Below are 13,816 nucleotides of genomic sequence, written 5' to 3' on the forward strand. Positions count from 1 at the left end.
TCTGTAACTCCTTATTCCGTTAGGGATGGGAATTGTATTTTGTAATGTGGACCCCTTCCCCTATATAAGGAGGGGTCCGGGTGCCTCTTGGGGCACGATTTTTCTCCCAAATCATACGATCAATAATACACTCGGCGGATCAATCCCCAGACAGGAGTAGGGTATTACTTCTTATTAAGAAGGCCTGAACCTGTATAAAATTTCTTGTCTCTAAACCCATCCACTTTTCCAGCTTGATAGCCACCCTCTTTTAGTATTGCCGAAAACATTAGTAGCAGCACCATAGCCAACGCTCAGTGTGGCAGTGGCTAGTGGTGGCAAGGCAAGGCAACAAGCAATGCAAGATCCCATCTCACCCTATTTGCCTTTCTCTACAGTCACCGTCGTCGCCGCTCGGGCTGCTCCACCGTCTGGCGCCGTCGCCGCATGGACCGCCCCACCGGCCGCCGCCGCTCCACCCCAGTGCTCGTTTTCCACAGCCTCGGATTTGCCGGTAGGGGAAGAAAAAGAGAGAGAGGAGACAGATGGGAGGGGAAGATGAAAAGGTAAAGAAGAAAGAGAAAGGAGAGAGAGGGGAAGATGAAAAGTAAAAAGATGGTATTGGTGGAACCCATTGTAAAGAACTTGCACCGTGGAATATGTGGCTTAAAACGTTCCTTGTCTAGATGACATGTGAAGAACAGCAAATATAAGTGACGCACTACGAACGCCCTAAGGTATATGTGGATTTTTCCCAACCAACTCTAGACGGTAATTCTTGGACATGATGTAGTGTATGTGTATCCCATGATATAATGAATCACACGTATAAAAAAATGGGTATGGTGGAGCAGGCGGCGGCTTTGCTCATGCTTGAAAAGAGAGAGAGAGAAAGGAAAAAAGAAAACAAAATATCTAAAAAAAAAAGGGTATGGTGACGCAGGCGGCGGCTTCGCTCATGCTTGAAAAAAAAAAGAGAGAGAGAGAGAAAGGAAAAAGAAAACAAAATATCTACAGGCGTCGGCTCTCTGCTGTTGCCGCAGCGTCTCGGAGGCGACGACCGCAGGAGCTCGTCCCATCCTCGGAGCCTGTGGTCGCCGCGATGGCGCCAGCCTCCTCCGTCCGTCCGTCCGCCTCCCCCTCCATCCCCATCAATGCCTGGTTTGGTTGCGGTGGACGCTGACCACCATATATAGGGAGGTACCTGCAAGGAGGTCTTCGCGCGCGGCGGAGCTGGAGAACGGAGATGACGGGCAGACGCTGCATGCCGCGCGCCGTCGCCCGTCTTCCCTTATCTCGCCTTCCTTCAAATCCGACGCCTAGGAGGCTGGGCGTGCCGTATATATCCCGCTGCCAGACCAACACCTCCTCTCGTCGCACGTCGCAGCCATTCCCAGCCAGCCGCCGCCGCTGCCTGGTTCGCCTCACCATGGGCGGATATGGTGCCGCTGATGCCCAAAATTGATAATTAACAGCCTGACTAAATGCCTGTCAACAAATTTTGGCGATCACGAGGGTGCAGTTTTAGTTCATACTAGATGTACTACCACCTTCATCCAGTATTAAAACGTATTGTCAAGATCGTTTATATTTACCCGTCATTCCAAAATTGATTTTCAATACTGAATCCAAATAAAGTTAAAATTCATGAAATTTCGAATAAAGTAGATATACAATTTAAAAATAACCGTAATTCGAAATAAAAATATATCAAGAACACAAAACGTGTTATTTCGATTGATATATGGGCCTAAAAGAAAACACCAATGTTCATTTTGGATATTTAGAAATCACCACGTTGATTGAAGAAATAAAAGGCTACATCAAATGGTGAAACTATATTATAAGATTGCATATTAAGAAAAGAATAAATGAAGTGTTCTAGAAGAATTACAACTCTATTTTTATATTTATAAGACAAGAAGTCCATGTGTTCTATTTTGACTACTAAAATGACAAATTTTAGTTGACAACTTAAAAAGGCACATCAGACTTTAGAAAATATTTCCATCTCAGGAACATGAAAGGAGTGAAGTGGCAGTGGTGGCATCTAAAATCTATAAAAGGAACCCCCAACGATGATAAGGTTCATTTTTATAAGGTGCAGACAAGTGGACAAGCGGTAAAGGAGTAGGGAGAGGTTGACAGAACATCTAAATACTATAAAACAAAACCCTGATGAAGATGTTAGATAGAAGAGGCGGCGAATAGGTTGTAAAGGAGTAGGGTCATGACGGTTCAAACGGAACTCTGTAAAGTTAAGAAAGAAACGATGAAGAAGTTTAATATTTAACATCCCTTGACAATGAAGAGGAGGGTAGCGGACAGGCCGTAAAGTAGTAGGGTAACGGAAAATTATAAAAACGAAACCCGACGAGATAATAAACTCTAAAAATAAGTTCCAGCCATGGCGGACCATGCAAGCAATTAAGTAAACGGATGCAAAGTAGTAAGGGTAGCACAGCGATAATAATGTTTGAACTTTTTTATATCCTAAGATAATGAGATAATTATTTAACAAATTTTAAAGAAAGACAGTGCTAACAAGATATTTTTATATGTGCTAGCTGCGTAATTGGGCGGGCCACTACACTAGTTCGTTTGACACCAAGGACCTTACTTGATTGAGAAAAATAATACTTTATGCGTTTCACAATATAAGTCATTTTAGTATTTTTCACATTCATATTGATGTTAATGAATCTAGACATATATATATATCTATCTACATAACATCAATATGAATATGGGAAATACTAGAATGACTTACATTATGAAATGGAGGAAGTAGCACCTACCGATGCGACTACTAGTGAGCAATAAAATACAGGATTGATATGTGATACAAGCAAACATAGAGGGATCCAAACAGTGCAATACTTAAATCTTTTTATTTCCAATAAATGCAATACTTAATCTAGCATTACAGAAAAATGAATTATACTTTATATTTTCACTTCCAAAAAATAAGTTATGACCAAATGCAGTTTTGCAGCTGAATCGGCAAATCGCATTGGGAACATCCCCTTCTCTGTTTTAGAGTTGCACAAAGAGAAGAAACATCGTCTTTCACGTGCACGTTTTACAAACCACTAAACTATGTATTTTTTTTGAAAAAAATTGTTTAGAAAAGTTATTTTTAAAAAAATCATATTAATTATTTTTAATGCTTTATATAATTAATACTTAATTAATTACATACTAATAGCTTACCTCATTTTACATATCACTCAATCTTTTCTATTCCACTCTTATTAAACACAGCCTTTAACGTCGATGCATCTCTATTTGCACCATCCAAAGCAGGAGCATTTCTGCAATGACCAAAGGGCAAAAAGAAAAAAGAAAAAAAAAGAGGCAAAGCTATGAGATCAGAACGGTTAAACAATCAGGAATCAGTCATTGTTTTGCATATGTATGGTTAGTGGAGTGACTCACCGTGGAGGCGTGGCCGTCGTTGCGACTTCTTCTAACTGGTAGGTCATCCTTGTCAAACACCGACGGCTTCTCTACCTGACTACGCTTTTCTTCCCTCGCCCTGTTAAAGATGCTTGTGTAGTTGTCTGCCGGGCGGAGCGGCGAGTCCCACTCGCCGAACTTTGGCACGGCGGACGCGACGTCTGTCGGGTCCGAGTGCTTCCTCGGCTGGCTGAGGCGATCGCGGGAGAAAGAAGAAGGCTCGATTGACCGGCGTTGCCGTCGACGATTGTCGATTGAATCGCTTGAGCGAGAGGCATCTGCTAATTCCGCGTGAGGAACTTCTTCGCTTTCTATCTCTGCCTGTGAATGAAGTCATTGGTACTAACTAGTAAAAATGTACATTATTGCAACATATATAGCTTCTGTTTTTGCAAATAGAACATAAAATTCGTAGAATCATTCATGATCCCCTGCCATGGTAGGAAAAGGACATAATTTATTCAACTTCTCTTATGGTAGGCTTTCACGGTAAATAAAATGAGGCAAAGTGAAAACTGAAAAGGTAATGATGTGTTATTTTTTTTTTGTTCCATAATGAAATCTAAGGAGCTTAATTTCATTACAATTATTACAAATGTATACTGTTGCTATCTTTACGTTTGCATTAATCAGAAAATCGGGTTGATATCTTATGAATTACGAACAACATGTTATCTTATTAAATTAATTGTCACATATGCCACTACACCCTTATGCACTATCATTATTGCTTCAGAAATAAAGCACATCCGAGGTGACAATAACGTGTATTCTGTTTACCAATTTACTGTGTTTATTTCTGGGCATACATAAATGTAAATTTACTTCACCATAGCTGTTGAGGCGTTGATGATTAAGGTGAGGAACTGAAAATATCCCACATAGGCAATTGTAAATTTACCACTGTTTTGAATCATTATTGCAAACTTACCACTAGCAAATTTACAAAAATATCACCACGACTATCATTCAAATGGTATTGTTACAAAATATTTAGAATTAGCGGAAAATTTGCAAATGCCCACAGAACCTGAAAACTTATTATGCCAGGGCATTGTAGCGATATATCTAAGCGGAATTCAGCCAGGAGATTAGCGGATACTGAAATGGGATTTATCTGTTATTACTTTTGCCACCTATAAACATATACCATCCGTCAGGTGTTGACAGCTTTGCAGTAGTGTTTCTATAAGAATTTATTCAGAGTCAAATATTTTATTTAGCTTGGATAAGTGTTATTTGGATTCGGGAAGCATCTTGTATTTCTCGAGAACGTGTTAATTCCTTACATCTACAATAAGTTTATCAGTCTAAAGTAAATCCCCCCCCCCCCCCTCCAAAAAAAAAAAAAAGTTTATCAGTCTACAATAAGTTTATAGACCATGGTAGTAACATGGAATTTATATTGACTACATAAAAAACGAAATGATTCAATTGAAAACTTCTGGAAGCATTCTGGTACACACAAGTCTGTTACAACTAGTACCTTGTATGCCCGTGGAACATCATAATTTGGCTCGTGAGAAAATGGCGACTCGTCCTCAATCGTAATATCTGTCCCACTTGGCTCATTAGCCTTTTGCTTTTCTTCATCTAAAAAAATTGCATTAATAGCTTGTCTTCAGTGTAAAACTGTACGTATTTGTAACTATATGATCCCAATAGATCATATTTAATACTATAAATTTGTAAAATTACAAATAATTTAACAAAACAACCACAGAAATTTTTTAAGCTGCATTACTGCAAAACTATCAAAACTACATATTGTAAAAGTTCTGTAAGGAGTAAGGACAACCATGCTTGGGAGGGAGAATCTAACATATGTAATTTTGAGAGGAAAATGGTAATAAATCATTAGATTAAGACAAACTTAACCTGAATATATAATTTTGTGACAATTTTATCAAAGTGTCTGTAGTTTTGCTAAATTTACTCCTATATAATAGGTTTTTGTCTAGTAAGTTAAATACATGTTAACATATCAAAACCTAATATTCTGGCTCCAGTGAATGAAAAAAGCATGTAATAATGATATGGATCACAACGATTTTTCTCATTATATTACTACATATTATATTTGAAATCATATAAAAGCTAAAAAAAATGTATTTGTGCTTTCAAAGAAGAAAATGTTTACAAGGGTTTTGAACTAATAGTCCTGTTGTCAACTTCCTAGTATTATTTTCACAAAAAAAGAACTTTCCTAATATGAAACAGTGTTTATTTATTTGTTTTCTTTATAAATATCTAAACTTGTATAGAAGTAAATTTTGGTTTAAAGCAATTTAATAAGTTCTCTCTAGACACGTGAGACAAGTTAGCCACATCAATCACTATGAATTCTTGTTTTTCGATTACATGTATTAAATGGAAGATTCATGTGTGTACCACCACATACACACACCACATTCACACACCCACAGGTATCCTCTTTAAAACACGATAAAGAGATGGAGACCAATGTTAAATCCATGAACTATTAACTTATTTGTGTGATAGTTTTCTTATATAACAAAATACATAGTGGGGACTAAAGTAGAGTACCTGAACTTGAAGATATTCCTTGTAAATCTGAAATCTTGGAAACCCTGACACTAGCAGACCAGCAAATTCAATTAAAGCCAGAGGCAACAAGAAAAAATTACATTTTCATATAACAATTTTTTTTTTGCATTGTGTCCTCATATAACTAAGTTTTCCTTGGAATTCCCAATTTTGAACTATTGATCTAATAATTAAATTAATTTAATTTTCTAGATTTTACAATTACTATTAAAAGAATAGTTAATTTATCTGTATTTGTACCAATATACAAAAAAGTTTAGAATTAAAGTTTATTTGTATGAACATGTTCATAGGGAACTAATATTATTAAAACTAGGTGAAAAGAATCCACCACATTCTTTGTGAAAGCTACAGATCACCATATTTTTTTGTAGGATTAGAGATCACGACATTTATCAAACAAAAGAGAAATGTATACACCATTGATTTTCAGACAGGTCATAGTTTAGATTGGTATGATTTTTAATATATTTGTATTATATCGGTATGATAAATCCAATTGTACTTTAGAAATAAAACTTACATATTATATAGCAAATACGATTATATGTTCAATAAGCAAACCATTGATCTAGACTGTGATTGTTTAACCAGTTTTCAATAATTGTTTGTATTTAATTTATACTTTGTAAATAAATTAATTTACACAAACGAACTTGATATCAATAGCTGATGCACTAGTAATTATAAGTTGAAACGTCCCCAATTGGTAATATGAAATTTTGGTATGTTCTATATTCTAATACTTATTGCTACTACCCAGAGGACTGTAATTTATTTCAAAACTCAAAATCAGTTATTGGAGGAAAGGAGAAGCTCTTACTCTTCTTCAACACAATTAATCCATCGTATGTTGAATCTAGAAATCCTCGAATGCTTCTTAGTGGCATCACTTAACGCAAACTCAGCGGCTCTCTTGTCAGATTCCTCTGCACCCGCAGCAGCTCCAATTTGTCCAATGATCTCTTGAAGGTTCAACAGGTGTTCAATGCCGGTAAGAATATCACCATACTGTTCCCCCCTGTGGACATTGAATTCTAACTTGAGCTTCTGGAGATTTGGCATTGCCTCCGCCTGAAAAGCAAGGCGCAGCACACCACATCTGAATTTGAAATACTTGAGAACTGGGAATGCCTTGTCGTTAAAGACAATTGTTTCTTCAGTGGATTGCTGGACATCCAATGAGAGAACAGTGAGCTCCTGTAACATTGTGAGGCTATGAACATCACTGCATAGCAGTTCTCTAACAACAATTTTCAGAATGCGGAGTCTCTTTAACTGTCCGATCCATTTGGGCAGTCTGGAAAAGATGCAAATGGTAGGTAATAACTCAAGTCTCTGAAGACAGAGGGGCGGAGATGAAACGATGCTCGAGCAATCCATGTACATGCTCGTGCCTGAAGAAGGAGCCAGAATAAGAGTTCTTAGTTTACGAAGTTTCCCTAGAGAAGAAGCTAGAGCGGTAAGATTTCTCTTCAGGCGGCCAGACAATTCTGTAGAGCAGTTGAGATAAAGTTCTTGCAGGTTCGTCATCTCTCCAAGACCCCACACATTTTGTTCAGAGTTATTGCTGAGGTCTAATGACTCTAGCGTGCATAGAGATGCCATGCAGCCAATGTTGTCAGGCAGATTTGCCACATCTCGAAGACGTAAGTACAATAATTTCGGGAGATGAACAATATCCGATGGAACATTCGCTACTCTTGCATTTAGTTGCAGTGTTTCCAAATATTGTAAGCTCTGTACGGTGGCTGGTAGCTTAACGATCATATCAGTTGTAACCTGCACGTATCTCAGTTGTAACAATCTGAAAATTCCTCTGAGATCAAACTCCTCTTGATCACCCCAAAATTCAAGTATTAGAACTCTAAGTTGCTTGAACTGCAAAGTCGAAGGCAGACACTCAGCTAGTCCATAGAAGTTGAGTGACCGAGCTTGTGACAGTGATATGTGCACCGGTTTTGTTGCATATTTGGTATTGCTGACATGGAGAGACAATCGACGGACCTTGAAATTAAGTCTTGTAATAGGTTGAGAGTAATCTAATGCAGTGGTGAAGTTCTCTTCAACAGACATGTCCTTGACAACATCAAATACCATGTGATGGACTGTACAAGACAACACCATGTCACTGTAGGTTCTGTTATTAGGTTGCATCATTCCCCTGCTGACAAGCTCATCAAAATAGCTATCTGCTACTGCATTGGCATCTTCCCTTTCTGTTTCCCTGGTAAAATCTTCAGCAGTCCATTGTTTTACCAAATCGGCCTTCCAGATTATGCACCCCTCTGGATACATTGTAAGATATTGCAGACAGGTCTTCAAACGACAGGGAAGACATCTGTAGCAAAGGCGGACTATATTTCTGAGCTTGTCTTCTGAAGTGTGATTTGTTGCCATACTAGAAGATAAATGTTTCTGCACATGGTGCCATAGCTCCAAGTTGTCCACTTCGCTCGCCAAAAGTCTGGCTATATTGATAATTCCTAGTGGCAGCCCACCACAATTTCTGACAATTTCAGTTGAAACTTCCCTCAACCGTTCAGAACAATTTTGTTCAGAGCCGAATGCACTGTTCAAGAACAAGTTTAGAGAGTCATCTCTGCTAAGAGGCTTCATCTTACAGATATCGTCAGATTGATAATCACAGCACTCTAGAGCTACATCCTCAATAGTTGTTGTCATTAATATTCTACTACAGTCCTGTCCCTTAGGAAAAGCACTGTTAATGATATCCCAAGATGTTGTTTCCCATAAATCATCAATTACAATGAAATACCTGCCAAATAATTTCAAAATTTATCATGCTAACATAGTAAAGGGTCCATCTAGAATCCCCGACCTATTAGGCTGGATATTGAACCCATTAAACTTTGAGATGTTTCGCAGAGCATTTTTGTCTGTGTAGCATGCTAACTCGGTTATTTGCCATGGTGGGCCGGTGGCCCACTGACTAAACTATAAAATATAAGAGAAAAATGGTGTTGCTTAGTTTAGCAATTATTAGGCCCTATTTAGATCCGCTGGCAAAATTTTTCACCCTGTCACATCAAATGTTTGGACACATGCATAGAGTATTAAATATAAACGAAAAAATAACTAATTACATAGATTGCGTGTAAATTGCGAGACGAATCTTTTAAGCTAAATTGCTCCATGATCTGACACTGTGGTGCTACAGCAAACATTTGCTAATGACGAATTAATTAGGCTTAATAAATTTGTCTAGCAGTTTACAGGCGGATTCTGTAATTTGTTTTGTTATAGTCCACGTTTAATACTTTTAAATACGTACCCGTATATCTGATGTGACACGATAAAATTTTACACCCCTAGATCTAAACATAACCTTTGTTTGATCCGTTCCTAGAGGCATGGGAGGGAACAAACGGGTCACAAACACTCTCAGGTGCAATCGAATTCCATTAAGAGCCTATTAGATCAAACGAGAGCACTTCAATCACGAATCCATAGATATGGTTGGTTGCCTTACCAGTTTTAAAAATGCAGAAAAATGTGATTTTTTTTTGCTGATGGAGACCATACCCACTATTTACGATTTCTGGCTATGTTGGAGAGAGAAATTTCACGAAGTGGCAGTAATGCGCTTGGGACCAAACTAATGTGCATCTCTCACGCGCTGCACATCCCATCGTCCGAACCTGTCAACTCTAGTTGTGTGGCGCCAGTACCAGTAGCGATGGCTACAACGATGTACTTGTTGCCGCCATCACCTCCTGCCTAGGATTCATAGGTTCAGAAGGCGATCGATGTGGAGCACATGAGAGAGAGGACCCGGTCATAGGATGAGTTCGGAAGAGTTCGGTCTTAGGAGCATTCTAGTCATTTCGCTATATTTATATCTTTAGAACAGCTGTAAATAATAAAATAATGGGTGTGTTGTTTGCCAGCCAAAAAAAAAATGTTTTCAATGTCCACAACAAAGACAGATTCTCGCAGTGCCCTCTAGCAAAGACCTTGTTTTGGAGTGTCTCAGCAAATTTTGCCTTCTAAATTCAGCTCATTACAAAATTACGTGGGGAATTTAAGCTGAATTGGAAAATTATGATGGTATAAAATTAAAATAAATGATCATAGCGAAAGGAACTGTAGCCTAGTGGTTACAAAAGCCTCAGTAGCACCTTAGGTCCTAGGTTCGACTCCTCATGAGAGCGAATATTTTCCAGAATTTAACGGCATTGTGCTTTCAATGATAGGCGACGTACCCGTCGAGGCGCCACGCCAATGGTGACTTCGTCAATCTCAAGGATGATTTGCCGGCTCAGTCTTCGAAGATGCTCATAGGGCTAGAGGTAGGGTTTGCGTGCGTGCGTTCATAGGAAGTCAATCTCAAGGATGATTTGCCGGCTCAGTCTTCAAAGATACTCATAGGGGTGGAGGTAGGGTTTGTGTGCATACGTTCATAGGGGTGAGTGTGTGTGCGTTGTGAGTGTCTGCGTTGTACTGTGTAATTCTAAAAAAAATAAATAAATGATCATATTTCCGGGTATGAATTTTTGCTTTCTAAAACCGCATCATTTGCACTTGTAAACAAATTATTTGTCCTTGTTAGGGCTTTTTTGCAACTGAAATTGGAGGAGAGGGCCAGCTTAAAATGCCTTCTATGATCTTAAAAAGGTGAAAACTTAGCGTACCTCTTATCTTGAATATGATCACGAATGTTGTCAATAAGGTCTTGCACTGTGCAGCGATCAGCCGGTAGTCGATTATGGCGTCGAAATTGTGAGAGCATGCTTCGAAGAAGCCTTTTGGTATCTGGCATCCTTGAGACCTGCACAAAAGCTCGACACTCGAATCGCCCTCGAAGTTCGCAGAACACTTGTTTGGCAAGCGCAGTCTTGCCCACACCTGCACATCCAAGAATGGATACTACTTTCAGCTGAGGCAAGGAACCGTCGGTGAGCTTGTTGGTAAGCTCGACCTTGGATTTCCCCATGCCGACAAGGTTTATCCCCTTCCAGTTTGGCGCTGGAATTTGGGGACAGGTAAATCTCGATGTGCATCGGCCAAGCTCATAGATCTCGTGCCGTTGCCGGGCCTCCTTAATAGAAGCTCCAAATTCCCCAATTCGGCCGCAGTCGAATGATTCCAAATCTGCACCTGAATTAGAGCAGGAGTCCATCGTATTGTCGATGTAGTCCTCAATGTCATAAGATAGGTCACGAACCTCGTTCATCCAGTGCCTCGCCATCATGGTTGGAGTCTCCATCTCTGACAGATCCACCATGGCGGCCTTTACGGCTTCCAGATCTTGTAGGAGGAGCTCGATCCCGTCCTTCACTGGCTCTATCAGCTGCTGGTATTCGGGAGTGAGTAGTACATGGAGCTTTCTGAGAAGCGACCCCATGGCACCCATGGAAGCACTCGTCGGGACCTCCATCTCCATGCCCCCCTCTCTCTGTCTCGCTCAAGCCTCAAGAGAATGGCCTCAACGAATGGAGTTGATCTTGGAGGCCCTTCCAAGTTCCAAGTTCCAAGTTCCAACCTTGGCGCAAAAAGGCATCTCACTCGTTGACTTGAAAACTTATTCGCTCGGTCCCAAAATAAATACAGTTTTACACTGTTTATATCTAATATTTAACCATTCGTCTCGTTTGAAAATGTTTTATAATTATTTTTATTATTATTAGATGATAAAACATGAATAATACTTTACGTGTGACTATATTTTTATTTTTTTATAAATTTTTTAAATAAAACAGAGTGTTAAACGTTTGGATACGGAGATACCGACTACACTTATTTTGGACGGAGGTAGTTCTACATTAGAATATGCCCTCACCCCGCCGCAACTACGGAACTACCACCATTGAGCTGCTATATTTTTTGGGATCGATGGTGCAATTAAAAAATTACTCGGAAAATGTTGTGTGTACGCATGAAAATGGTTTAGATAGTTTTTGATTTTCAGACGTTTTTCGGAAAAGGAAAGTGTTGGTTGAAATTTTTTTAAAGAGAGTTTTGGAACTAAAAATGAATTTGGATTTTTTTTTTATTTTTGAAATTAAAACGAATACAATAAGGCTACTATTTGTCCGGAACTGGAATCCGTCGGAAAATTTCTCGAAGTGAATTTAGATTTTATTTTCTCGGTATCGGAGATGAATTACTGTTCATACACACATGATTAACTTTACTCTTCTCTACTCTGAATTTGAATGGGGATATTCTTTTTAGTTCGGTACTTGATCTGTTTTTTTTACTTAATATAAATATTTGTTTCTGTTTTATTATGCCATTCCATAGTTACAAATGAATGTAGCTCATTATAGTTCTGAAAAGTGAAGTGTACAACTAGGTATATTACTATTTATTAATTGATGATAGAAATTAAAAATGTTGATTTATTGTTTTAGAAAAAATAATGAGTTGTATTTCTTCGTTGATTTGAGAACCTTAGTAAGAGTTGTTTTCATTTTTCGATAAATATTGTTATCGTATTCGCTCCAATTCGTATTTGATAATATTCGATTCCGTTTCCATATATGGGATTTTCGATTTCCAAAAATAATACGAAAACAGAAATGGTTTCCGGCCGTACGTTTTCGTATCCTCAATTTTCGATTCCAAAAAAAAAACCGAAAACAGAAATGGTAGAGCTTTCCCGTACGTTTCCGAGTTGTTTTTTTTTTAGTAGTGCGTATGTCGTGTGCCCGACTCCGACACGACCACGTCCATACCGCTAGGATTTTTACGAGTCCTTTTGTAAAACTTATTTACAAATAGATACTCCAAAAAACTAATTCTAGATAAGGATCTCCTAATCAGCGCCAGCCAGCTTGGTGAGTACTTTATATACACATTATTGCTGAAGACATTGAAATGGTTCAATACCTCAAATGATCACTGCATGTGGTGTATTGTGGGTGCCCTACGTTTTTTTTTTTTCATCCCCGTTAGGCCCTGTGTGACCAATAAACTATAAAACATTGTCTCAAAAGTCAAAACACAACTCAAGTTATATATGTTTCTTAATTATTAATATAATCATAAAATGGTTGTGGTATTATCATTTGTTACATATACGGGTGGACAGAAAAGCTTATTACTCGTTAGCTCGCTCAGCTCGTGACAAGCTCGGCTAGACTCGTTTCATTTTCGTAACGAGCCGATTCATTTTAGCTCGTTAGAGATAATCAGTCAACTCGAGAGTAGCCCACAGGCTATAGCCACACTGCACCTCACAGCAAGTATAATAGCAGGCTATAAGCCAGCTATAAACATATTTTAAAGAGATAAAGGAAAAGAGAGAAGAGCAGCAGGCTATAGGTCTGTAGCCAGCTGCAGCACGGACTCCAAGACGTACTGTGTGTATAATAGGTAGGACCAGGTATTAATAGTATCATAAGTAACTATTGTATGAATTGACTATTACATTGGCTATAGATGATTTGGAGTTAGTAGTTGGCTATACTATTAAACTTGCTCTCAGCAAGTCAGCCCACAACCCACGGGCCCATACTTTCAGGACCAAGAGCATTAAAACCCTAGCTTCACTCTTCACAGCAGTCACAGCCTCCTTTCTTCATGCACGAGCGTGCGCCGTGTTTGTCTCCCCTCTGCGCGCAACTTCGCCGCCACCCACCCACTCGCCATCACCACTCGCCAAGTCGCTAGCCCGCCAAGGCCGCTCACCGCTTGCACCACACGCCGTCCGTCGCTCTTCACCAACAGTTATAGGCCCGTCGCTCAACCTGTCGTCATCACCAAAAGGAGCGTATGGTGCCGTCGCCCTGCGTCTCTAGCTACTGATGCTCGTCCCTAGAGCTAGGCACCACTGCTCACCCCC

General features: G+C 39.2%; 1 protein-coding gene across 5 annotated transcripts; it reads right to left on the reverse strand.

Moving 5' to 3' along the window:
* Positions 1-560: 560 nt before the first annotated feature.
* On the reverse strand, positions 561-11,499 carry LOC127754419 (disease resistance protein RGA5-like). Of its 5 annotated transcripts, XM_052279939.1 has the most exons (8): positions 11,195-11,259; positions 10,949-11,127; positions 10,662-10,875; positions 6,830-8,785; positions 5,986-6,035; positions 4,925-5,031; positions 3,418-3,759; positions 2,872-3,293 (listed from the first exon to the last, which is right to left on the reverse strand). In XM_052279939.1, exons 2-8 carry the CDS (start codon positions 11,028-11,030, stop codon positions 3,264-3,266), a joined length of 2,781 nt encoding a protein of 926 aa, XP_052135899.1. In that variant the 5' UTR covers positions 11,031-11,127; positions 11,195-11,259; the 3' UTR covers positions 2,872-3,263. The 5 variants fall into 5 exon arrangements, 4 of the variants coding, with proteins under 4 accessions (XP_052135896.1, XP_052135899.1, XP_052135898.1 ...); XR_008012823.1 differs by adding an exon at positions 561-1,467 and having other exon boundaries at positions 3,193-3,293; positions 10,662-11,499; XM_052279938.1 differs by lacking the exon at positions 11,195-11,259 and having other exon boundaries at positions 2,873-3,293; positions 10,949-11,171.
* Positions 11,500-13,816: the final 2,317 nt, after the last annotated feature.

Source organism: Oryza glaberrima, chromosome 11, assembly GCF_000147395.1.
Source record: "Oryza glaberrima chromosome 11, OglaRS2, whole genome shotgun sequence".
Lineage (NCBI taxonomy): Eukaryota > Viridiplantae > Streptophyta > Magnoliopsida > Poales > Poaceae > Oryza > Oryza glaberrima.